Source organism: Lathamus discolor, chromosome 2 (genome assembly GCF_037157495.1).
Source record: "Lathamus discolor isolate bLatDis1 chromosome 2, bLatDis1.hap1, whole genome shotgun sequence".
Classification (NCBI taxonomy): domain Eukaryota; kingdom Metazoa; phylum Chordata; class Aves; order Psittaciformes; family Psittacidae; genus Lathamus; species Lathamus discolor.
In genome coordinates, this window is record NC_088885.1 from 5,317,450 (window position 1) to 5,343,849 (window position 26,400).

A 26,400-nucleotide genomic window follows, 5' to 3' on the forward strand; every position below is an offset into this window, starting at 1 on the left:
GCAAGACTTTGTAGGGACCATTCAGAGCTAAAATCAGTTTCAAATGTACATACTAAGAACAACTGTGAAGCTTTCTAGTATTTATCTTCTTAAAGCTGGGACTTAACATCCCACATGCTATGCCTTCTACCATTAGCCTAGCAACATGGGGATTTCTGAACAACCTTCTTCTCATAGGATATGAACATCATTTCTTCTGTATTTGTTCAAGTCAGGAAAAAATCTGTGTGACTCTCCTTATAGCAAAATTGCTTGTGCAGAAAAAGAAACGTGACAGCAACCACAAGAAAAATGGCAGAAGGGATTAGCCCCTTGGATATCAAAGTAAATACTGACATGACTACAGATTAGGCAGGATTAGACATCGCTAAACTGATACCATAGTGAACTGCAGCCATTTACATCATTGAATAAAGGTTGTTCTAGAAACACTTAGGAATGGCATCTTCTAGTACTCCCACACCAAACCAAACTCTTAAGCCTTTTGCCCTGATTGTGCAAGCTGTGTCTTTAAATGTCTGAATGCTCTAGGCACTATAGGGGGACAGTCATATTGCACCACAGGATGAACAAAGATGATAGCTACCTAAAGGAATGATGAAGACTGGCTATGTTTTATACCTGATCATTCTTGAGATCTCAGGTGACTCCCTGAATCAGACATCTAAAATGAAGTATGAGTCCATTTCAACTTCATCAAGGTATAGTTGAGTACATCTGGAGACAGAAGACTTGGGTTTTTAGCTTTCTGGAAGAGAGGAGGAGTCCTAATCAGTGACTTAGAGAATCATGATCCCTGTACTTCTTCCTTTCTGGCCCCCAAAACCATGCCCTCTCTCCTGTATGGTGTTCTGTATATCCAGCTCTCCCTAGACAGTTGTGGATGGTTCGAGACAAGTACTCCCTACAGCCTCTTGGTCGGGCAGCCTTCTGGAAAACAAAAGTTGCAGGATCTAATTGCTGTAGTCTGAATAAGCCAGTGAACCCATTCAGGTATCAACTTTTTGGAGTGGGTGGCAGCACCCTTTCCACCTCTGTTTTCGAAGAAAATTTTGTTCAGATTTAGGATGCTTAATTTGCAAGTACAGATTAGGATAAACTATTGGGACACCCAGCTCTGCCAAGAAGGCAGATGTTCTGGGCATAAACAATAGAACACAGAAGCATAGAATGGTTTGGGCTGGTAAGGACCTTAAGATCATCCAGTTCCAACCCCCTGCCATGGGCAGGGACACCTCGCACTAGACCAGGTTGCTCCAAGCCCCATCCAACCTGGCCTTGAACATGAAAGTACTCAGGGAATTTCAGTTGGGTACCATTGAGTTTCACATTCCCACTAGCACATGAAGGTTTATAAAGAGCACTCTTAGGTGATCTTATAAATTCTTAGGTGCAGTCTTTAGCATATTTTATATTCATCCCTTGTTATGCACTATTGTAGTTCTGTGGCTCTAGTCTGAAGCAATAAAGGGCACAGCAAAACAACTGCTTATCATTAATATCTCTCAGTTTTGTATCTATTTCGACATTTCCCTCCCTATAACCCCACTTTTCTGGTGAGCAAGATTAGTTGCTCCTCAGCACTGTGACCATACACAGTATTAATCCAATTGGTCTGGAATTAAATGGCCATGAGACTGCAAAAATCTTACATCAAAATCCTTCTCAGTTCAGTGACAATTCAGTGATGATAAAATGGATGTTCGAGAGCTCTCTTCTTGATGGGATTATAACTTATTGTGAGATGTTCAGCTAAAACTCAGTTCAGAGTTCTGACAAACTAAGGTCGCTCAAAGCTTTTAATGGAGAAATGCCACTGAGTGGCTCAACATAAAGATTAAAGGAGTTTAACTTGTCTGACATACTGAAGCCATGAAGGTGAAAAGTTTGGTTCCCATTATGAATTGCATTGTTCTGAATCCTTTTCCTATAGATTTTGCTGAAACATTTAATGAGTCCTTGTGTTACAAGTTACAAACATAAATATGGTTAAAGTAATACATATTTGAGGAGACAGAAGATTTCAGTGGTTTCAGACCGTTATTTCCATTCTAAATAATGGACTGCAACAAACTTCTTACATAAGGATATCTAACTCCGTCAAAAATCAGAACACCTACCAGTTATTTAAGAAATGCAGTGATCTATGAATTTAAAGGAACAGTTACAGCTTTCTCAAAACTAGTCAGTACTGTGCTTTGCAAATAATATTATTATCTATGACCGATAGCAAATCACAAAACTAAAACTTCGGCTTTTATTTATCTGCCTCCTCTGTATTTCGCCTGGAAATATCTTCCAAAATTGTCTCAATTCTTTAACAAACTTTGTTATAAAATACTTTATTAGAAACTAGAAGCATGTAACTTCTGAACTAGTAATTTCCTAACTCTTCTATTAAGAAGTTTCTCTCTTTTTTCTCCCTCCTCCTCAGACAACCCCTTTTTCCTTGGGTCTTGGTGTCCTCTAGTGGCGAAGGGTTACGACACGTAAAGCTATGGGAGCATTTAAAAGCATTTAAAAGTCCTCTCCTTCCTCATGATATTCATCATCTCTGCTCCACGGAATTTTCAGGTCTCTCAGCAAACGGATTCTTGAAAGAAGCTGATAATCTTAGCTTGACAGCCTGTAATAAGTTTACTGAGTGAAACAATAGGGAGTTCAGTAGCTATTTGAACTTAGAACTATGCCCCAAGGTTGAATTTGTTAGGCAGTTTACAATTAACCACCTGTATGTTGTATTATTTTTAGCTTGAAAGCAAAAAGCAGGTGCATTAGAGACTCTCATAAACGTGCCTACAGAGTTTAGATGGGAATTTCAGCACATTTCTACAGACTTTGACTGTACAATCCTAATTCTAAAAATTAAGCTTATGACAAAGTCTCACTTTGCAGGTGTTAACAGGGCAGAGACAACAACGTAATTGTCATGCTCAAAGCTAAGATCTGGCAGGTTTGGACTTTTCTGGAACAGCTAGAGTACCAGATTCAAAACAGATCATCTCAATTGAAAAATTCCCTGACTTCATTGTGGTTTACATCAGGTCTCATATAATAAAAAAAGAAAGAAGCTGAGTAAGTAGATCAGTCATTTGGCTTATTCAGGCTTGCAGTCCCTACACAGGGTTGACTACTGGCGATAGCCAGCAAGTTAATAAAGAACAGCGCAATAGCAGGCAACATTTTAGAGCAAAGTCTTCATTGTCACTAAAAAGAGGGAAGTAGAAACATATCACATAGAATCATAGAATGGTTTGGGTTGGAAGGGTCTGTAAAGCTCATCCAGTTCTAATCCCCTGTCTTGGGCAGGGACACCTCACACCAGACCAGGTTGCTCCAAGCCCCTGTGTCCAGCCTGGCCTTGAACACTGCCAGGGATGGAGCAGCCACAGCTTCTCTTGGCATTCTGTGCCAGCACCTCACCACCCTCATAGGGAAGAATTCCTTCCTAATATGTAATCTAAATATACCCTCTTTGAGTTTAAAGCCGTCATTAAAGCCTATGTATTATGTATTAAAGCCTATCACTGCATGCCCTTGTAAAAAATACATATAATCCAGGACAAAACTAATCTTTTAAAAATTACCACACTGCTTCTTTTCACTGTGTGTCCTCTTGTACAACTCTCTTAATCATGTTCCATCAGACACAGATATTTTTTAATAATGAGTGAGATCATAAAAAATTATCAACTTGATTCAGTGCAGGCACAAACAATTTAATAGTGATTTATGAAGGGCTCCTAACATACTTTGCATATGCCTGTGGTATATATACACCTTTTATATATATATATATATAGTGTATATACAAGGTTATACATAAGGTATGTATAAATATATATGTGACTTATATACCTTAAATACAAGATATATAAGTCACTCCAGCATCTGAGCTAACAAAAAGGATGTTATGTAGAAGTTGGGTCAGCTGCCTTTCATTCAAAGCATCTTCTGCTTTCAGGTCACAATCAACATTAATTCTAATCATAGCAACTGTTATTTTTAATGGGTAGTCAATCTGCAGCAACCTTTCATCTTCCAATCTTCCTCAGTTTCCTCTCATCTTGTTGCATCCTGATCTTGTATAGTAAATTTTACAGGAATACATATCAGATACTGTTATATAAAATGAACACCTGCTGACTTGGAGCTGAACCTAATAATGCATGTTAAAACACCAACCTTCTTTCAGAGGGCCAGACCCTGCAGTTGTTACTTTTCTCAACGGCACAGATCCTTAGATTTTGACCATTGACAGTCACCAACAACTCCTAAAATTAAATGAAATCAAGAGTAAGAATCTTCAACAATAAAACATGTAGTAATACAGTGGATACATCAAAGACAAAAGCAATACCACTACAGATGCCACATAAATGGTTTTAAACTGTAGCCCAGCAGATTTTAAGTAACAGTAAACAAAGTACTTACAATATTTGCACCAAACTGTCTATGCTTTTGTCCTGGGTTCAGCAGTAGCAGTCATTTTTCTCCTTCTCAGTAGCTGGTGCAGGGCTGTGGTTTTGACTTTCAGCCTGGGAACAGCACTGATAACACCGAGGTTTTCAGTTGCTGCTCAGTAATGTTTGGTCTGAACAAGGACTTTCTGAGTCTCATGCTCTGCCAGGAAGGAGAGGAAGCCAGGAGGAAACAGAGACAGGACACCTGACCCGAACTAACCAAATAGCCATTCCATACCACAGCACGTCATGCCCAGTATAGAAACTGGGAGCAGTTACCTAGAAGGGCTAGATCACTGCTCAGTCGGGCTGGGTATCGGTCGGCAGGTGGTGAGTGGTTGTATTCTCTTCCCTTGTTATTTCCTTCATCATTATTATTATTGGTGGTAGCAGCAGTGGTTTGTGTTATACCTTAGTTACTGGACTGCTCTTATCTCAACCCGTGGGAGTTATATTCTTTCGATTCTCCTCCCATTCCTCCGGGAGCAGGGTGAGGAAGAGGGGGAAGTGAACAAATGGCTGCATGGTTTCTGAGTGACAGGCTGGGCTTAAACCATGACAGCTTTATAGCACAAAATTTCACTGGGTTCTAAGTAACACACAAACAAAAAAATATAGCAGAAGAACATTGGTAGAGTAGTTGTTCTATTGTGGATCAGGAGTACAGACTGCATACTGACCCCAAAGGGGTGGGTAGAAGAGTAAATTTGTCAGAGGACCAGCCAATGCACTGTATTCCTCATTATGTGGATTCAGGGATGGAAAGCAGTCGGGTTCTGTTACAGCTGAAGTCAGGAAGGACCTTTACAAAGTACAGGTCCTCATTTGACAAATAGAGGATGCTTAGCAATAAAACTCAGGGGTTCTCCTTCCAGCGTAGCTGTTCCCAGAAAATGGCTGTTGTCTAGGAAGTGGTGAGTGATGCCTCGGTATCGCTTACCGTTTGTTGGTTTGTTGGGTTTTTTTGTTACTATTTTCTTTCTTTCTTTCAGTAATTAAACTGTCTCTATCTTGACCCACAAGTTTCTCTCTGCCCAGCCTGTAGCTGTGTCTGGGATTGCCCCAACCCAGGGGTAGCACCTTGCACTTGGCTTGCTTGAACTCCACAAGGTTGGCATTGCCCACCTCTCAAGTGTGTCAAGGTCCCTCAGGACCCCATCCCTTCCCTCCAGTGCATCAACCAACCACACATCTTAGTGTCGTGTTGGTGGCAAACTTGCTGAGGGTTCTGGATCCCACTGTTCATGTGATTGACAAAGATTTTAAACTGATTACTAGATGATAGTAGCAGAGGTCCCTTCCCACCCCAATAATTCTGTGATTCTGTAATTACCTTATGAATTACCCTTATCAGTGACTTAAAGCAACCTTTGTTGGTTTACAAACAAGATGCTGAAGCAAGCTATTCTAATCTCTAAACATTAGGGAAACCCCCGTCCATGTCAGGGGGGTTGGAACTAGACGATCTTAAGGTCCTTTCCAACCCTAACTATTCTATGATTCTATGAAGCAACAGGGAGTGTAATTTCTCTGTTCAGAAAGGGTTGTGTTAATATGGCCTCTACTATCCATACAAATTCAGTAACACAACCAGAGGCAGCATTAGAGAAACAGCATTTACAGTTTTTCTGATCAAGTGGATTATCAGAAGGACTCCAGGTGCTCTGGCAATACTACACATTTTACTCTAGGCTTAGAGCCTGGAGATCTCAACTTTCACAACTCAGAATATGAGAACAATTCAGGTCAAGCACCAGCATGAACGTAGTTTTAGTTATTGCCAGAGCTCAAGGAGCAGTCGAGAAACAGCCTGATATCAACATGCAAACGAAGGAACCAAGAGCCTTGCTTTGTTAAACAACTACCTGCCGATTTGATGAATCACCTAATACTGGGCAGGCTCTTAATGGCAATATTAGGGAAAACGTAGCAGCAGCCTTCCTCTTCCAGCAGTTGTCACATATTCTGTATCTGTCCTTTTCACTGAAACAGGGTTTAACTGGAACAGATCACCAGCATAACCAAGAATGTTATTCTGACAAGAAATTATTTGTTCCTCATGAAAACAAAGGAGTAAAGTTAGGGAAAACTGCCCGTATTCCCGAATCCGTGAGTTTTTACCCAAATAAACCAACACCTTTTCTCTGTTGTACACAAAAGGGATTTCCCCCTCCCATAGATTTTAAAAGTTAAGAGATGTGTCATTGGAAAGCCATTTCCAAGAATGGCTCCCCTGGTCATGGATAACAAACCTGGCACATCCATGAGGCAAAACCTGCTCTGAAGTAGTGCTGTGTTTGCTGCTTGCACAACGGTAGGGCAGGTTCTGAGACAGGTGCACAAAACGACATGTGCTCCACCTGCTCCTCCGAAATCCCCTGGCCAGGTGCAGGAACCACACAGGGCTTCTTGAAGAGGAAGGGAGGGCAATGCCGTTAGGATAATTTCAGGGGCAGATAATCTATGACCACCTTATTCCTGAAAAGGAAGGTCTTCAAACAGAGAGTTTTAGACGAGGCAGCACACGGTGCAGGCACCGAACTCAGGTGTGACAAGGCACAATAACCCAGTACTTACTCCTCGGTGGACCCACTACTTGCTCTTCTCAGGTCGTCTTCCTCAGAGTGTGCCTTCTTCACCATGGAGGCCACCTCACAAGCTCAGGGTAGCAAGAGATAAATCCCCCACGAGGTCTCTACCACACGAAAGCCTGCGTGACCCTGTTTGGCCAAGGAAAACACTCTCCGGCCTGGAGGCAGGGGCTGCGATGATGCCGCTGGGCACGGACGGCTTTGCCGTGCCTCACCTTAGCGCCTGGGTTTTACAGCAAAGCCTCAAACCTCCTGACTGTCCCTCAGAGGAGCAGCTTCCCGCCCGCCCTTCAGCCGCTACCAGTCCCTGCCGCTCACCGCCGCGGCTCCGCCTTTCCCCGGCCCGCCGGGGCTGCTCCAGCGGCGATGCCGCCGCTACGGGACGGGGCGGGAGGGGAGGGGGAGAGGGAGGCGGCCCGCGGTGGGTTCCGCCCGCTCTCCCTCCCTCCCTTCCTTGTCCGGCCGCCTCACGGAGCGGGCCATGGCCCGCGGGCTTGGAAGGCCCTGCGGCCCGGCCGGGTCGGGGGAGTGGTGAGGGGCGCAACCGGGGCGAGCCTGACAGCAGCCGCCTGTGGGGTCCCTCCGCCTCGGGCATGTCCCCGCCGGCAGGGCCCTCTGCTCGGGGTTAAAGCCTCAGGCCGGCCGCGGGAGCGGTCATGGGGACGGCGTCGTCCCTGGTGAGCCCGGCAGGCGCGGTCGGGGAGGTGATCGAGGACACGTACGGCGGCGGCGAGGCCTGCGAGATCCCGGTGGAGGTGAAGCCCAAGGCCCGGCTGCTGCGCGGCTCCCTGCGGCGCGTCGGTGCCTCGCGGCCCGGCGGCCTCATCGGGGCCAGCTTCAAGTCGACGGCCTCGGTGCAGGAGCTGGAGTGCGTGGCCGAGTACGAGCGGCTGAAGAAGGAGTACGAGATCTTCCGTGTCAGCAAGAACAACGAGGTGGCCTCCATGGTGAAGAAGGAGGCCAAACTGGACAGGGAGAACAAGAGGCTGCGCGCTGAGCTGCAGGTAGCTCCCGCGGCTCTCCGATGAGGGGGCAGAGCAGAGAAGCTGTGGCAGGGAGGTGATGGGTGAGGTGGCTTTTCCTTCCCGAGGTGCTTTAGAAGTGGTGCGTGCCTTAGTGCTGTCCTGGTGTGACACTGGTGTGCGGTCAATGTGTGCCTCTGGGTTGGGGACCACAGGGTCCCTGGGTGAGGAGGGATGTGGAGTGCTTGGGATAACATCGTTGTGTTAAGAGCTGAAGAGGACTCTAAAACCTTTTATCACCGATTGCTTTCACTCGGTATATTAAATGTTTTCAGGCACTTCAGAAAACCTACCAGAAAATCCTTAGAGAGAAAGAAAGTGCATTGGAAGCTAAATACCAAGCCATGGAGAGAGCTGCTACTTTTGAACATGATCGAGACAAGGTCAAAAGGCAATTCAAGGTATGGCTTCACTTCCTTTCCTGGGAAAAGGACCAAAAAGATTATAGGTGTCATTTGGGTACATGTCCGCAGTGAACTCTTCTCCAGTAGCTTTCGTGAGGACCTCTCCTTCTTATAAAAAATAATTGGAATATCATTGCTGTAGCTGTCTGGTTTGTTTAGGATAATCTTACCATCTCTGTAAGACTCTGAGGAAAAAGGAGAATTATGCAGTGATGCATCTTGAACTAAATTCCTGTGTTATTTGAGCACAGAAAGTGCTCATGTTTGAGAGTGACAGGAAAACCTGGGCTGCAAACTGACACATGCTGAAGGAATGTATAAACACAGAGCTCCATTTTTTCTGAATCAATTTTATATATAGTATTGTAATGTTAAACACTGCTAGCTTACATTGAAGAAAAGCGTGTATCAGTGCATCTCTTGGCTGCTGAAGTGTGATACCCAGTTAAAGGCAAAAGCGTTTGTGCTTTTGGAGAGGTGACTTGAAATGCCAAGCTGATGCTTCTGCTTTTTCCTTACTGCAGATGGTGGTATTTCTACCACTCAAACCAGAGCAATAGGGCTGGTTTTGCTGGTTTTGCACTGTTTTCAAGATTATTGATACCTTTAATTGTAGCAGGTGTTAATGTTTGGCAGACATATAAAAAGCGGATTGGTATTGGCCTTATTGAAGAAAATGAGACTTGAAGAAGATGTCATCTCTTTGAATTTAGGTTCATGTTTTCTTCCCATATGTAAATGTAAAACAAACCAAAATACATGCAGGAATAAAAGGGAGCCTTTGAAAAAAAGTTATTACATATGGTGGGTTTAGAAGACAATAAACTTTAAAGGATGCAAAAAGTTACTTACCATTTTTAATAAACTTCCCAAACTAATGCAGACTTCTAACTTTCAGAACAGTATGCTGAGGTTTAAAATGGTAAATTGTGAAAACAGATCATTTAAAACTATGTTTTCCTGCTCATTTATAGGCTCCTGATGGCTTCTTCTTCACATTTTCATAACCTTTACCTGCTAAGTGACTGCTAGAACCTTATTTTTCCAACTGAACCAGATAGTATGAATTGAGGAACTGATACTGATTATTGAAAGATTTATGGTTTGTATTTTCCTCTGCTCACAGATTTTTAGAGAAACTAAAGAAAATGAGATTCAGGACTTATTGAGGGCCAAACGGGAGCTAGAAGCCAAGCTTCAGAGACTCCAGGCCCAAGGAATCCAGGTGTTCGATCCTGAAGAGTCTGATTCTGATGATAATTGTACGGATGTTACAGGTGAGAATTTCAGCCTCGATATTTCGTGATGGAATATGACTGAGGTTTCTGAGTGGTAAAGCACAAGTCAAGTTCTTAGGTCCTACAAAAAGAAACATAAAATAGTTTAAAGGGTAAAAGCAGCTGACTTCACAGGCTTGATTTTGATTGTGGGAACCCCACATTTCTAGTCCTGTGAATGAACTGATGAAGAAAGTAGAGCACTGTCTAGGCACAGTGACTTGAACACTCTTTGAAATTGTTCCATGAACAAGTCTTTATCTTTCTAGTCTTTTCTGAGTTTTCTGTTTCTAGATCTGAGGATCACGCTCCAAAGGATCCAAAAAGCACACCGAAAACTAGGGGGGATCTTAGACTTACTGTCTATGAATAATGCAGTATGCCAGTCTGAGCTGCTGTCCTTTTCAGAACAGCAGTTACGTATTTAACAACCATGAACTGACCAAAAGGGTAATTTTATTGAAGAACTTTTTGACAGGAAAGCCCTTGCAATCTTAATGACATAAAAGGCAAAAAATTTATTATATGCTGTAGGAGGTATTTGATAGCACGGGAAGGATTTGGATAGGCACGTGATCAGTCCACTGGCTTTGCATCAGGTTCAAAATACCACAATAATAGTAGCAGACTGTTAGCAATTTAACACTCTTAAGGATACCCACCATTATTTCTTGTACTGTGAAGGGTTATTGAGGAGAAACTGTGCAAGTGCTGTTGCTTAACCTGTGTTTTGCTTATAGAGATCAACTGTTACATCTTGGCAGGAGTATAAATATGCAATCTTTAAAAGCAGAAACATTTCAAAATGCAGTGATTGGCTTTTTGCATAGTAACTCTGCATTTGATGGACTTCTTTGGTACAGCTAGTCTGTTTTACGTATTTTTTCTGTCTTCTTTTGTGTTAAACTGATTTTTTAATTCATATTTCCCTTACCTTTTTCTAAGTCATTTTCAATTTCCTGATTTTCTCCATGGAAGGTTTATTTAGTGTCTCGAATGTGTATTGATTGGCAGAGGTGTAATCCAAGCATGATGTGAAGAGATACCATGAAAGCTCTTTCACACAGCGTAGAGACTATGTTTCAGTTCTGACTTACAGCCCCTTTATGCTTTTCAGTGCTGGAACATTCCTGAACAAAAGTTGTCAATTTTGTGGTATACCAAATGACTGCAGCAATTCTGATTTGTAATGCAGGTCAGCATTTGAACCCAACAGATGTCAGCAATCTATATATTGGCAAATAAGCTCATCCTTTAGCTTCACATTACCTTTGGACAAGTGCCTCTTTAGAACTACAGCACACAAAGGTGTGAGCAGATGTGCTAAAGGAGTAAAAATTACAATCAGTGGTATATGGCAATGGGTTTCAACTGGAGTATTTAAGACGGATAATTTACCTTGTTTAGTGACATTAAAAAGGGGGTGTTTTTTTGTTGTTTTCCAATTCTTAGCTGCTGGAGCACAATCTGAGTACTGGAATGGAGGAGCTTTGGGAAGTGAGCCATCCATGGGTAGTATGATGCAACTTCAGCAGTCTTTCAGAGGGCCCGAATTTGCTCATAGCTCCATAGATGTTGAGGGACCTTTTGCAAATATAAACAGGGGTAAGTAATGGTGGTTTGTTTGGCTGGGACTATAGGTGTCTGTGTCGTTTTTCTATCCATTCTTAAGTAATTCTGCTCTTTCTTAGCTCCTTTTCTGTTCATTCATGGGTATGTGAGGGTTATTTGGAATACTTCATTGTAAAAATCAAAGGAACTGCAGCAGTAAGTGCTGTTACTGTTAATATATTTGGTGACTGAATATGTGCAGCAGTGATTTTAATGAACAGCGGTGACTGGCACTTTGTTGAGGGTAAGCCAAATACCATTTTGTTACTTACATTGACTAAGGAAGATACTGAGGGGGGCATTGATGGAAATCTGATTACAAGACCAGGATGTATGCATTGTTATGTTGAGTCAGTGTTAGGTATTTTTGTATCCATAATTGTTGCTCTGGAACTTTGTTTCCCAAATGGCCTCTTGCATATTGCCTTCTGGTGCTCTGGTTTCCCTCACTGTCCTGGCCCTGAAACCCTTCCTGCTTATAGTTGACTTTGCTGGCAGTTTCTCCCTTTTTCCTTCAGTCCTTCAGGCTCTGATTCGGAAGTGTGTGACTGAAAAGTGGGAGGCCAGGGTCTCCTCTATGATGGCTCCTGCTTCATACACTAAACCTTTCATCATCCCATGTGGTACTGAAGGGAGAACCTACTCCTACCTTGAAAAGTGACCAGCCACAAAATGAAGAACCTAAGAAAGTTTTAAAATTCATTGCTTCCATTGCTTCTATAGACTTCTATATGCTTCTAGTTGACATTCGGTGCTACAGAAAGCAATGGACTTCATCTCAGTGAGAATTTCTTGTAATGTTCCACTGTCATTTATTCACATGGTCTAATCAAAATAAAGAAACGTAAATCTAGAGGGAAAAGAAAAAAACAGCTTTAACTATGAATGATTTTATTATTTCTGCATATTTTTACTTATTTTACAATTATCAGCTTGGTTTTGTAGATAAATTTCATCAATCCTCTTTAAATGGTTGTAATCATAATGTATTTGTAATGATAATATATTTAACACTGGTTTTGCCACAATATCAAATTCTATGACACTAATGATATGTGGACTAAATTCAAATTTACAAAATAGGTTTAGTAAAGATATTACTACTATTTTAAATAACACATAATATTTATGATGTTAAGATGTTATGACTTGCCTGTTATCCAGTGAAATCAGGTGTGAAGATCTCTCGACTTTGTTTTGTATTTCTTAGATGATTGGGATGCTGCTGTTGCCAGTTTATTACAGGTTACTCCTCTGTTTTCCCACTCTCTCTGGAGTAACACAGTAAGGTGTTTTATTATTGGTACTGATGAGACTCAACCAGAAGTGGACATCTTCATTAGAGTGAGTACCTCACGAGCTTATGCTCACTTACATACTGGTTTGTTTCCACTGTGATACTTACTCAGAAATTTGTCTAATATTTCTTGAAAGCTTTAGTGAGTGTAGCCTGATGTCAGTGAAAGTATTGTCAAGGACTTCAGAGGAAGAAACTGCTTAGAGAAAAGAAACTGAGATTCATCCAGTAGGTCCTTTGTGCTATGCAGGTTTAGTAATGAAACACCGTTACTCAAATTTGCTTTCAGAACTACTCACCAAAGCTTCAAAGAGTCTGTGAAACAATGGGGTACTTCTTTCAAGTTGTTCATTTTTCAGAAGAACATGAAAGGCCTCTTAAGGATGTAAGAAAATGGGAAATTGAAAAAAGTTCATTAATTGTTTTGCTCCTGCATTTAACTTTGCCAAGGTGAGTGTTTTCCAGACTGGTAAAGCAAATGGAAACTGGTAATCCATGCAGAGTGCATAGCTTAGTAAAATGTATGTGATGTTTTGCTCAGTACTTTTCCAAAGCTACTATCTTCAAAGTGATGCTCCTTCAAACTTTAGGTTTGCTAGTGCAGACAGTAAAAAGAATACATCAGCTTTGTATCATTTTCTTTTTCTTGTAGCTACAGATACTCTTAAAATACAGCATTGAAAGATGTCTTCATAGCACAGAAATGTTTTGCTTTCCAAGAGCATCTCTCAGTCTTGTGTACTGCTGGAGTCTTAGGAATTCAGGATGGCTGGTGTGAACGTCCTCTGTGTTTTTCATATGCTTATCTAGCTTTGCACCTGGCTTTAGCATTTTGATTTTATTCTGTCACATACCATTTTCTATCTTTGGCTGGTATCTTTTGGACTGATTTCTTGGCTCTCCTGTGTGGTACCTTATGCTAGCTTTCTGCAGCTTAATTTACTGAAATCATGAGGGTTTATGACAACAGGTGCTTTCATGTGCTCTGTTTCAGTAAGTAAATTCCTAACCTTCTAGAAGAGGAAACATGACTCAGTAAATGAGAAACACCAAACTAAGAATACTTTTAGAATGGTGTTAGGACTGTTTCTATTATTCATTTGGGAAATTTGGGCAGTTTTGTTGTTTGGGAGAGGAAGGGGTCTCCTTTTGCTGAAGAGAGAAAAAAGGGATTAGAAAATGTAATACTAAGGGTCATGGAGTGGTCATTCCAAAACATCTGTATGAATGCAAAAAGCTGGAAATACTGCTATGCATTAAGTTTCATATTAGGAGTAGATTTTGAGCTCTAGGGATTTCAAATACTGTGTGTTATTAGAGCTCTTGTATTAACTAGACCTCCTGTTTCTGTAAACAAAGCATCTGTCCACAGAGAATTAAAGGCTGGTTTAAGCCACTAGTAGCTAATATCTACAACAGTGGAGTGCTTCAGGGAACAGCCAGGTGCTACAGAAGATGGTGGTTTGTTTTCATAGAGGAATCAGACTAGAGCTGCCATCCATTTGTGCTGGTAGAAGGATAGTATAAGCTGCCTGGGATATTGGAACTCCGAGGGGATAGTGTTGCCAAATAACCAGCTCTGTGTATGTGGGTCATAAGTGTTCAATAATGAAATACACAAGGAAAAAAAAACCCACACAAAGGAATGTTCTTGCCAACAGTATTCACTTAGAGAGTTTCTCTTAGAAAACACATGATGAAAATTGTAGTTCTCATGTAAAGAATGTAACATTTGAGAGATCCTGTCTGCTGTTGTCAGCATCCTCAAGTTGTACTGTTCTTTGTGGAACAGCGATAGATTGCTGGGAATGATATCCGTGGTTATCATTCACATATATAAATACAAAGAGCCTTTGAGTTTGGAGATGTGTAATTCTCCTTTTTAACTGCTAAAAATGAAAAGATTATCCTACATCTGACAAATACTGAAGGACTTTTCCTAAAGAGGACAAGGAATAAAACAGAGCCTTCAAATAAGTGACGACAGAGCACATACATGGTGTTTATTAATCGTGTGACTCCATGTTCTTGCCATGCAAGGCAGTTAACTTTCACTCTGCTTATTGGTATGACAGGAGATCAACGTTTAATTTACAAAGCAATGATCATAAAAAATAGTAAATGTTTTTAATGGTTTTGGTACAGAGAGCATGTATTTCTCTCTTAGCTTTTCCTTGCTTCAGAGTTTGTCCTAAATTCTCTGCTGAGATATTTGTTTGCCCTTTGTTGTAAATAGATATGACTTTTGAATTAGATTTTGCAGTGAAACCCATCTTTGGAGCTTGTGTTGATTGAACTGTTTACTACAGCAGTGTAATATAGCACAAGAATGCTGATTTCCAATCTAGTTGTTTGTTGGAGGACTGTGAGGAAGCCTTCTTGAGAAATCCAGAAGAGAAACCCCGTCTCATTTACCACAGAAAGGAGGATGGCAGAGTCAGTTCAGCTTCAGTGCAACAGTTCATTGAGCAAATCTCTCATGTGAACAAAGCAAAGGTATGCCATTTTAAAGACTGATGAATGCTAAAAGGCTTGTTTTCCTGCTATAAACAACATGGAGTGCTAGTTGTCCCACATTTTAGGAGAAACCGCATTGAACTCATTGCTCTCGATGCTCATTATGTGAGCAGATTGTTGAAGCTAAAATCTATGAATGTTATAAAATTTTCAGTAGCAGAGGAGAAAAACAGCCACTGCATTTTCACTGAGAATAAAAACCCTATCCTATAAGGATAGAATTTCTCACCTGTGTTTAGCCATTTAAATGGCAAAGTTATTTATCTAAGGCCCCTCTGTATGGCCCCATGGAAGAGAAAGAAGTATGGCTCCAGAGAGACTGCTCCCATCTCAGGATAGATCCTTTGCCATTTATTTCCCTCTGCAGAGAGAACTACTGGAGCTAGATGTCCGACTTTTAAAAGCTTAGACAAAGCGAATCCTGCCTAAGGAAGGCAACAGAGTGGAATTTAAATGTGTTCCAGAATGTTTTTGTTGGAAGCCCTAAATACTGTTTCCAGTTGGGTTCAGATTTGCATCATGCTTTGCTATTTACTTTTTCAGATGATTGATCATACTGGAGGTGTGGAGGAAGGAACATACGAAATCTATAATTGTGTGGAAAAGATAATTAAACAGGTAGAATACATGGTGCATTTCAGCTTTTACCTGTTCTTACCTTGATTTATGACCTTAAGTGGTGTCAGTGTGATTACTACATGTTACTTCAATGTAATTTAAATCATCATTTCGTGGTTTTATCATTAATATTTGGCAAGCAAAGAAATCTGGAAGTGGAAAATAAAAACCCAAACTGATGAGTGATTTTAGGGACCAGAACAGGAGTAACAGGGGGAAGGAGTCTGTTTGTGGCTAAAATTCTTTGAATTTCTCTTTAACCATATCGTAGGATAAGGAAAGATTGTATGGTGCATTGTTTCCTTATTCTTCCCTGTGGGGAGTTGCTTCCACTATGAGAAGACTAAACCCAATGTCTTGAGACCTGTGCATTCAGAGTTAACTTGGTTTCATGTAGTTGCTCATTTATTTATGTTCTGTGCTAGTCTTAAAGGAAATGATCACGGTGATGTTAATAGAGCTGTGTCATACACAGTGGAAATGAGACTAACACCAAATGTTCCTGCACATTTATATATAATAAGAATAATAAATAAGATTTCTATGTAATAAGAGTTATAGTTGCAGTTTTCTCCATGTAATTTTCTTTTTTACTTAGGATATATTGGGGTGTGAAATGACAGAACTAGAAAGCAAGGATTTAGGTAATAAGGAAGAGTCCACTGCTCCTGAAGAAGAAGTTTTTGGTGATGTATTGTGGGATGCACATGATGAACAAGAACAGATGGAAGCTTTTCAGCAGGCCTCTAATTCAACATGTGAGCTAGGATTTGAGAAAGTAAGTACATTGGAAATGTATATGGATGAAGACGAAAGTCATCACTTCTATCCATCTCTTGTTAGGCAAGTTGTACTGCAGAAGAAGCTGTGTCTGAGAGCATCCTTGAGGCTGTTACTCCTTAGGCTAGAAAAAGCCATATGTCTTATATAGATAGCATACCTATTTTGTGGGAGAGCTGCCAGTTTGTGCATTGTTGAATGACACTGATGAAGAAGCAGTTGTTGTTCCTGCACTGGAAAAAAAGGACTGTAATGGTGTGCCAGAAGTAGGGTGTCCTAGAAAAGGCTCTGAATGTTTTGGGGTTCTTGGAGGAAATCCGAGCTCTGTCTTGACACCTGGAGTTAGGTCTTTTGGAGATGAGTAATGGAAAGATTTCATCATGCAGCCGTATGTATGTGAGAAGAACAGAGAGAACGGAAGAGCTGTTGAATAGCTCAGTACTTCCTCATTATTGAAATAAAACTTTTAACACTTCTGAAATTGGGGATATCAGACACAATTATATGTAGGGAAAGTACAGTGAATGTAGGAAGATAAACATGAAAGTGGTTGTGGAAGGTGATACAACAGCTTATTTTGGCAATATTCCTTGATATTATAAAGTAACGTAAGCATGCAGATTCTGTTAATTGTGTTTAAATTGTTAGTACCCCTATTTTACTAGCAAAATTTATTCTTTTACTTCACAATACTGCTATATTGGCAATGGTTTGGAGGATAGTGCCATCTTTACTACATAGTAGAACAGAAATAGAACATTAATATTAAAAATACCTATGTATGTCTTAATGTGCATCCACTTCTTTTTTCAGCCAAAATAGTTCTCCCAAGTTGATGAAGGGTAATTGTTGTTTTTATCATCCTGAACTCTGCTGCAACATTATTGGGTGTCCATGTGGTGAAAGAAACCCTTTCTTTTGTATGCTTATTGCCTCAAAATACCATTTTAATACCAAAGTGCCAACTTTGAAGGCTTTGTCCTGGCAACCATATCTAATGCAGTGGAGTAGCTGGGGGGCAAAGAGAGGCAAGGAAGTCTGAACAAACATAGTTCCCAATTGGTTTACTGTAGTAACATTAGTTCAGTTTATTAGGACTGAAAGTTGCATTTTAAATAGTTTCGAAAAAATGTTTTATTTATTTCACTATTTCTTTAAAAGAGATAGTAAATTCTGTGGTTTAAATGTTTAATTAGAGAATTTATTTGTACTGTATTGCATGTCAGTAGTTATTCCCATACCTCAATAAATCTGTACGTGCCTTTCGTGTTTAGATGGTTTACAATACCAAGCACTGTATTTCTCCTTTAAATAGTGGAATATTTGTAATAATTGTTGCTTTTTTCTTATAGTACTTTGAACGTCTAAATGACCTGGTAGCAGCACCAGCACCAATTCCACCTCTGCTTGTATCAGGAGGACCAGGCTCTGGGAAATCTCTCCTTCTGTCAAAATGGTAGTTTAAACTATTATTTTTTCACATGAATGAAATTTGATGGATTAAAAAAAAAGATGGTTTCTATTTCACACATTGTATCAGTTTAATTAGAGGTAAAATGGGAGAATTTATGAAGCACTGAAGTTACTGAAGCATCCTGGAAAGATGTGTAACATTTAAGTAGCTAATTCCATCTGGACTACCTTTAACATCTCCCTGCCTTCAATATCAATACCCTACAGATCTGTCTGTGGTATCAGTAGCTCAATAGCGTTGCCCTTCTCTGATACAGAGAGGGCATCCTTTGGAGTCTTTTTAACCAACCTAATAATTTATCATAGAAATGCATTTTATGGTCACTTGTAGGCTATGACAAAATGTGCTGACATAAAAATAAATTGGTAATGTCATTACTTCTTAGCAGCTTAGTGACATACAACTGTCCAGTGCCAGAAAGGGCACTTATTAATGGCTCTCAGTACTGCGAGAACAAAACTTGAATCTGACCCAAAACGTTCAGTTGTAGCTCAGGAAATGTCTATCCTATTTTGCAAGACAACCACTGAACACCTCTGACTCAGACTGTCCATCTCCTTTGGCAAAACTGATTGCTTTGATTTGAGATACATTTGCAAAATTACAGTCTGTTAAGTGCCCTTTCTTTCTTTTTGATTTCTCTCATTAGGATTCAATTGCAACAGAAGCATTCCCCAAACACTCTAATTCTTTATCACTTTGTTGGGAGGCCCATGTCTACTAGTTCAGAATCTGCACTGATAATCAAACGCCTTACTTTAAAGGTGGGCTGTGTTATTACATACCCTGTATTGTATAATTCTTTGGAAAGTACCTGTGTGTGTGTGTTTGTATGTGAAAAGATAAAATCTTCTACAGGTTTCAGGGTTTTCTACATCAGTTCAGAGTAATACAAATGTAAGACATTATAGAACAGGGGGAATCGGATCATATATGTTGAATACAGATCAATTAAATAGCATCCCTGGGATATTCGCAGTAGATTGGCATTGGCAGTTGTTCTTCCAGTAGCCGATATTGATTGATATAAAACCATAGAAGCTTCTTCCAAACTTTCCTGCCATCTGGCCAATGAGAGAGGCACGTGGTACCTCTTCGGTCTGTGTATTTAGAAACCTGAGGCTGTATTAATCAGTTGGCACTATGTCTGTTCCTGGACTAGTTTCTCTCCTATGATTATTTGTTTATTTATTTATTTATTTATTCGTGGTGTGTTAAATATGTGGGGAATAAATGAAGAGTATTTTTGCGCCAGGGCCTGAGCTTTCTTCTTTCACAGGGTGCCACTAAGGACCTCAGAGGATTAAAACCTTTAGATAAAGGTCCAGTGGAGGTCCAGTGGAGATCAGGGGTGTGGAGCATCTTTCTTTATGAGGAGAGATTACAGGAGCTGGGCCTGTTTAGTCTAGAGAAGAGCATCCTGACTGGGGCCCTGCCTTGAAAAGGGGTTGGACTGGGTGATCTCCAGAGGTCCCTTCCAACCGTAATGATTCTGTGTGATTCTATGTGAAAAATGAAATTGATTGTGCTCTCCTTGCAATTTTCTCATGTATTTTAGAAGTCTTCCTGTTTAATCTCTGTAACTTTTAAGCCCTGTAAGTCTCCACATCCCTTGTCTTCAGGTTATCTCTCTAGAATTTACACAGCGAGTTCAATAAATTAGTCTTTGTTTTGCATATGCCAGCTTTCTGCATATACGAGAAGGAAAGATCTCTATGTGAACTTGACTATTTTGTGCCAAAATAGTGTGGGGTTTTGTTGTTTGTTTCTCTCCTGCATCTGCAGGACTTCTTTTGTGAGAGTTTTTAAGGTCGAATTTGTTATATGTGTTTGTAATTTCCGCAGCTTATGCAACACTCTTGGTTAGTGTCACCTCTGACTTTCGATCCAGCTAAACTTCTGGAAGAGTTCCCTCATTGGCTGGAAAAACTTTCTGCACGTCATCAAGGCAGCATTATTATCATTATTGATTCTATTGACCAGATACAGGTATGTCTTCAAAATACTTACCCCTTGTCAGTCTAGAGGAAATCTCAACTATTGTAATAGGTTTGGCTACATCTGCGTAACAGAAATATTATTGTTTGCTTTGCTCTAAACAGCACGTCTACAAAATAGAAAATATTTCTGTAGATAAATTGTGTTCTTTTGGGATTCTTCTTCTATCTTAACACCTTAATTTTTGAAAGCCTTTTGAAACACCTTTATCTATTGAAAGATTCAGAGCTGGGAGATGATTTATGGGTATCAAAACAGCCTAGTTTTTCTGAGGTATTCTGTCTGCTTTATTATATGTACAGTCATTCTCATACATGTCAATGGGTCATTTAGTATGGCTTCAAGAACCACATTATGAACATTTTTTTTAAGGCAGGGGGGTTGGAACTAGATGATCTTAAAGTCCTTTCCAACCCAAACCATTCTGCAATTCTGTCACACTGGAGAATGTACTGAGCTGTGCAGTTAATGAAATACATCAACTTCCAGCATTGTTTTGAACAATCTTTGTATTAAGTAACAAAATTTGTTTTTTAAGCAAGCTGAGAAGCATATGAAGTGGCTGATAGATCCATTGCCAGTGAATGTGAGAGTGATTGTATCGGTGAATGTAGAAACATGTCCACAGGCTTGGAGGTATGTTACATTTCTGAGTTGTTTCAAAGTAGCCTGTGTTAGAATTGTTTTAAATTACAGTTACTTGGTGAAGAGCAAACAACAGATTTGCCAAGACCTGGAGATTTAATAGGATATGGTTTTGCAACTACTGGGGACAACAAAAGCTTCCCTATTGCAACTGCAGAGGACAGGTTTTAGCTGTTTTGATTTACTGTGATGGATCTGTCCATGTGACTATATGGAAGAAGATACTAAATGCAGTCAGACGCACATGAAGAACCACAATACCATGATGTAGATCCAGGATAAAGCTAAAAGCGGAAATTTGACTTGTGATGACTAGAATTTCTTAGTAATAGGGAATTGTCTCAATTACTGCTGTGATATAAATCTTCAGAAAGGTCTGGAACCCTGATGTCTTTTTTTCCTTTTGTGTGCTATTTAATAAGGTCTGAATATGACTTTGCTCTCTCTTACCAAAGGTTGTGGCCCACTCTTCATCTTGATCCACTGAATTCCAAAGATGTTAAATCTCTCATTAGTGCAGAATGTAACTCTGCAAATGTTAAATTGACTAAAGAGCAGGTATGTCTGTTGCAGTTCTGAAGTACCTTACTCTAGTATAACTTCTAATGGAAACATACAGGCCCACGTGCCAAAGGAAAGTATTATATTTAGCTAACTAGGTACTAATGCTCAAGACAGCATGCCGGTTTTTTACCCCACAGCTCATAGCACTGAAACAGATGGAACAGCATAAATTATTAACACACAAACAGTGCAGTTGCACGTATTGCTGTAAACATGTTCTTTTATATTAGAATAATAGAAGGTTTAGTATTGCATAATACTGTAACAAAGATTGGCAGAGTGAGATAAAAAGTACAGTTCACTTGTATGCTCCTATAGCTACCAAACTACGCAGTATTTTGTGTGCTGGTCATCATGTCATAGTGTTCAGATCTTACAGATAGAAGCATAGCTAGAACTTTTATTTTCTTATGGAATAGTGAATATATCATTGGTGCAGTTAATTTCATCTTGGCTTACAGAGTTTGTTTGAAATGTTGTAGGAGAAGAAGCTTGAGAGACATTGTCGTTCTGCCGCAACTTGCAATGCTTTGTATGTCACTCTCTTGGGCAAAACCATTGCCTGGTAAGTTGAGGTGATCTTGAAACTGTTATGCTCATCACTAGATTAGAAGACCTGAAGTAGGTTTGTTAGCACTTTGAAATACATTCATTTAACGTAGTATGAATCTTGTTAAGAGAAAACAGTGGAGCAGCAGTTTCCTCTTTTCACTGACTGCACATGCAATGGGAAGAATAACCAGAATCACCATTTTTTTGATCCTCAGTGAATCCAAGTAGTTATATCTATCTTTTTGCTGTTCTTCTGTTTTGATTTTATTTTTCTGTTACTCTGCTCTCTGGGTATGTCAGTTGCTTCAATGCTTTTTAAAGGTATTTGGGGAATGTTGGCATTGTTTTATTAAACAATTTAATTCAGGTCTGTTGTGTTTACTGATGTACCAGATAGCTTGCCTCATAGATTTTTAAGGGTAAAGGACGTTCAACAACTGTTTAGTGTAACATCCTGCATATGGTACTTTGCTCTATAATTCCTGCTGTGGAGAAAATTCATCTTCCCTCTTGTGCAAGAGAATACTTAATAAGTGCATTGGCTTATTATTAACCTAGACCTCACCTTGTTGAGAAAGATGCATTTTTAGTTGAGAGACTCCCAGGAGATGATACACTGACTGGTAATTTACCCTGGGTGGCTCATTCTGATTATTTTTTGTTTCTGTTTTATGTCCTAGAGTGCTTAATTGCTCCTGAAAACAGGCTTTGTAAATGCATTAAGTGAAGCAGCAGCATGTGGTCTTACCTTTATCCAACCTGATGTTTTTATTCTGTGCTCCTGTTGGAGGAAAGAACACTGCAACATACTTTCTTTTTGATAAATAAGAATGTTGTAGTTATTTAGAGAAATCAGACAATATAACAGAAGGTGGCTTCAGGTATTCACCTCTTCTGTGTTTAATCTCAGCAAGACCTGTGCACCTTTTAAAGCCAGTAGGAATTCAGAGCCTTTTTGAGCTCTTCAGTACCTTCAGTTCATCTTACTCTGCCAAACTTGGTATTCTAAACCATGCCCTTTCTGTTCTTCTGCTCAGTCTTGGAAATACAGGAAATATAGATGAAACCCTTCAACAGTGTTTGCAGTGTCAAGACACCGTGTCACTGTACAGGCTTGTTCTGAGATCAATTCAAGAATCATTGCGGAGTGATACAGAGAAAGGTCTTTTGAGAGAGGTAAGCAGAGAATGTGTCGCTGTTTCTGCAGGTATTGTACATTCTTTCCTGAAAGAATCTTAAGTTACAAGTAAATACAAATCTATGTTGGTTCATATGTAGGATTAGAGATGACTGTGTTATTAGTATGGAAGGGACAATTTTATTAATTGAACTGTATCTTATGCATAACTGTAGAACATCTGACTGCTTTGTGTTAAATTTCAGTTGTCTCCCAAAACAACTTTTCCACTATCATGTGATACAGAAGTAGCATTTCCTTGCTGATCACTAACTTAATCCAATGATTAACTACACCGAGCATAGTAAATGTAATCAGAATGTGGGATCTTGTGAATACAGGGCACTGCTTCCTCTTCCTACCTTTGCAGAATTTCCCTGTTGTGTGGAACATTGTTTTGATTAGGACATAATACTCAATAGTTGCTAGAAGTTTTTTGGTGCTGGCAGCATAAGGCCTTCAGCATATTTTACTGAGATGGAAGTTCCTTACCATAATGGAGTTATTTTCCAGTGGGAAAGGTTGAAGGAGCCGTTCATTTGTCCCAGAGTGTCCCATTTGGTGCTTTATGCATTAGAATGTTAATCCATTAGCACTGAGGACTGTTCTTTGAGGACTGTGTAGGCAGGTGTTGTGTTGGCTCCTAACATGTTTTTCTTGGAATTTCAGCCTAAGTAAGGTCTGCAGCAACCACTGCTAACTATAAAATACTTGTTGTGCTCTGCATAGATACTGTGTGTCATTGGTGTTAGCCACAATGGTGTGAGTGAGTCAGAGTTGATGGAACTTTATCCTGAGCTGTCTTCTGCAGCCTTAGCCTCGCTCGTCCACAGCCTCCACAGAATGTGTTTGCTGACATACGGCTGTGGTTTGCTGAAGTTCCAGCACCTCCAGGTAGGTTTTGTAATCTAAACACGTGCAAGTGAAACTCCAACCCCTGAGGCCCTTCTGGGTTTTAGAACAGTTCTATTGTTAACTGGGATGACAGTTTTAGGTCTGTGTTTGCTCATCTATTTTCCTTAAGGTCTGATTTGATGTTAGAATCACCTTGAAAACTGCTAGGGCTGTGACATTAGTATTGGCCATTATGGTTCAGCAGTTGAAACCTGGCATTTCAGACCTTCAGAAATTTCTGATCTATTGGTTGTTAACTAACTCCATGTGTTCTAGAAAACACAGGATGCTGGAGAGGGACTCTTCATCAGGGACTGTAGTGATAGGACAAAGGGTGATGGGTTCAAACTGAAACAGGGGAAGTTCAGGTTATATATAAGGAAGAAGTTTTTCCCTGTGAGGGTGGTGAGGCACTGGCACAGGGTGCCCAGAGAAGTGGTGAATGCCCCATCCCTAGCGGTGTTCAAGGCCATGTTAGACGGAACCTTGAGCGACATGGTCTAGTGTGAGGTGTCCCTGGCCATGGCAGGGGTGTTGGAACTGAATGATCTTAAGGTCCTTTCCACCCTAAACTATTCTATGATAAAACACTGGTTCTGCAAAAACCAAGCAAAATGGAAGGAGAAGGGACTATTTGCATAACCAGAGCTCTGGTCTAATATAAGACAATGTATTGCTAGTGCTTTTGTCATCAAAAGACTTTCAGTTCTGCATGATGTGTTTCATAAAGAAATCTTGTATAGCACCCTGTGTATCATCAGCATTTAAGAAACAAATGCATTTTCTTTCTCTCAATTATACTGTTTTTCAGGCTTGGGAGATGGTGAGACTAGAGTATATGGAAGAAGGTGAAAATGTTCTTTCTGCCTATAGACAAAAACTAGTGGAGTATTTCACCATGCAGCTAAGGTAGGTCAGAATGCCTCAAGACATGTTAAATTGCAGGCTTTATGCCTCATGGATATTTTTGTTTTCTTCATAAAGCTTCTTTGACTCGGTTTAGTAAATTATTTCCACAGAGTAACACTGCAAAACCCTAGTTGTCAGGGTCAGTTTCTTATTTATATGTTGCTTTTTAATCTTGGAAAATATTGAGGACTATGGAGGTGAATGGGGAGCAATTTCTTCATCAGTTACTTTGTGGTAACTGACCCCGTGTGGATGTTTAGCTCCCAATAAATGCTAGGAACTTTGAGGTTGCTTAGAACTTGGAGAAGCAGAGGACAACTTGTGTTCAGCAAGCAGTTAGCACACACACAAGAGGAGGTCCAGTAGAAAAGCTGAACAGCTACAAGTTTACATCCAGCTTGAAAAGGGGTTTGCATTTACTGTCCTGAGTTAATGTGTCCCAGCTGTGGGCTACTGCTTACTGCTGCTCCTCAGAGTATCCACTGCTGGGGAGCAGAAAGCCAAGAGAGCCACAGTGTGCCAGGGAAAAGTCACAAAGGGATGGAGGGCTGCTGCAGGGCTGCAGTCCTGCTAACAGGCACAGGTCAGCCCATAGGGGAGGGAGGAGCGGCTTCCTGTGGGGTACCTGGGGGTTCCAGTAGCTCTGAGGTGAAGTTAAAATTAAGATGTTAGGAAATGGAGTACGTAGGTCTTATAGTAGTCAGTCTGTTTAGACATTCAGGCATGGCAATTACGTGCTTGCTTAGTTTTCACTTCAAATTGGCAAGTTCTTTTAGGCCTCTCAGAGTTTTAATGTTTGTTTTTATTTGCTTTTCTTTCAATAGTCAAGACCGAGTGACTTGGAGAAGCGCAGATGAACTTCCCTGGCTCTTCCAACAGCAGGGTGATAAGCAAAAGCTACACAAGTGTCTTTTGAATCTCTTTGTATCACAAAACCTTTACAAAAGGTACAAAAGCAGCCACTGCTTCGGCGGTTAGACACATTTCAAAGCAATTTTTTGTCAATATAAATCAGATAATGACAGATATTTATTAAAAGAGCTGAAATAGTAAAGGCTGAAACGCTAAATGCTCTTGTCACATAAATCATCCTTTTTTTTTCTATTCTGTTACATACGGGGGTTGGTAAAGGGACAAATAAATACTGCTGTTGAACAGCTTAATCTCCATGAATTGTCTGTAGATGCTGTAGCCTAAAGACAGCATTCATGCATGTGGGCCTTTTCTTCTAAGCTAGTGTGAGTCTGAATAGAGGGGTATCAGAGATAAGATGAGCTTCTTATTTCCTTGTTAAAACAGGGGACATTTTGCAGAATTGCTGAGTTACTGGCAGCTGGTTGGGAAAGATAAGAGCTCTATGGCAGCTGAGTATTTTGACTCTCTGAAAGAATATGAGAAAAGCTGTGAGGGAGAGGCAAGTATGATCTGCCTGGCTGATCTTTATGAGACCCTGGGACGGTTTCTTAAGGACCTAGGTCTTCTCAGTCAGGTAAGTGCACCTAGAGATTGTTGTAACAGCAAGAAGGCAAATTAAGCAGAGCTCAGCGTGTGCTTTCTGTTGCAGTTGCGAAGTCGTTGCAGCATGCAGGGTGCTGCCTGCTGCCATC

General features: G+C 40.4%; 2 protein-coding genes across 5 annotated transcripts in view; one reads left to right on the forward strand and one right to left on the reverse strand.

Moving 5' to 3' along the window:
- The window catches only part of TMEM108 (transmembrane protein 108), a 254,374-nt gene extending 247,156 nt beyond the window's left edge, over positions 1-7,218 (reverse strand). The window contains exons 1-3 of one of the 3 annotated variants that reach the window (XM_065665574.1): positions 7,041-7,218; positions 6,329-6,462; positions 4,186-4,274 (exon numbers count right to left, since the gene is read on the reverse strand). The gene's annotated coding sequence lies outside the window, so the exon portion shown is untranslated. Of the gene's footprint in view, positions 1-4,185; positions 4,275-6,328; positions 6,463-6,715; positions 6,872-7,040 lie in introns of all 3 variants that reach the window. The other 2 variants (XM_065665575.1, XM_065665572.1) reach the window with 2 other exon arrangements.
- Positions 7,219-7,498: 280 nt separating this feature from the next.
- Positions 7,499-26,400, forward strand: part of NPHP3 (nephrocystin 3) — a 28,497-nt gene continuing 9,595 nt past the window's right edge. For both annotated transcript variants that reach the window (XM_065665565.1, XM_065665566.1), the window contains exons 1-20: positions 7,499-8,058; positions 8,352-8,477; positions 9,607-9,757; positions 11,210-11,362; positions 12,579-12,712; positions 12,955-13,115; positions 15,014-15,161; positions 15,726-15,800; positions 16,399-16,578; positions 17,933-18,036; positions 18,704-18,818; positions 19,900-20,043; positions 20,591-20,688; positions 21,153-21,255; positions 21,744-21,826; positions 22,851-22,989; positions 23,720-23,884; positions 24,696-24,793; positions 25,618-25,740; positions 26,093-26,282. In XM_065665565.1, coding sequence (XP_065521637.1) covers positions 7,711-8,058; positions 8,352-8,477; positions 9,607-9,757; positions 11,210-11,362; positions 12,579-12,712; positions 12,955-13,115; positions 15,014-15,161; positions 15,726-15,800; positions 16,399-16,578; positions 17,933-18,036; positions 18,704-18,818; positions 19,900-20,043; positions 20,591-20,688; positions 21,153-21,255; positions 21,744-21,826; positions 22,851-22,989; positions 23,720-23,884; positions 24,696-24,793; positions 25,618-25,740; positions 26,093-26,282 — 2,838 coding nt within the window. In that variant the 5' untranslated portion in view covers positions 7,499-7,710. The remainder of the gene's footprint in view (positions 8,059-8,351; positions 8,478-9,606; positions 9,758-11,209; positions 11,363-12,578; positions 12,713-12,954; positions 13,116-15,013; positions 15,162-15,725; positions 15,801-16,398; positions 16,579-17,932; positions 18,037-18,703; positions 18,819-19,899; positions 20,044-20,590; positions 20,689-21,152; positions 21,256-21,743; positions 21,827-22,850; positions 22,990-23,719; positions 23,885-24,695; positions 24,794-25,617; positions 25,741-26,092; positions 26,283-26,400) is intronic.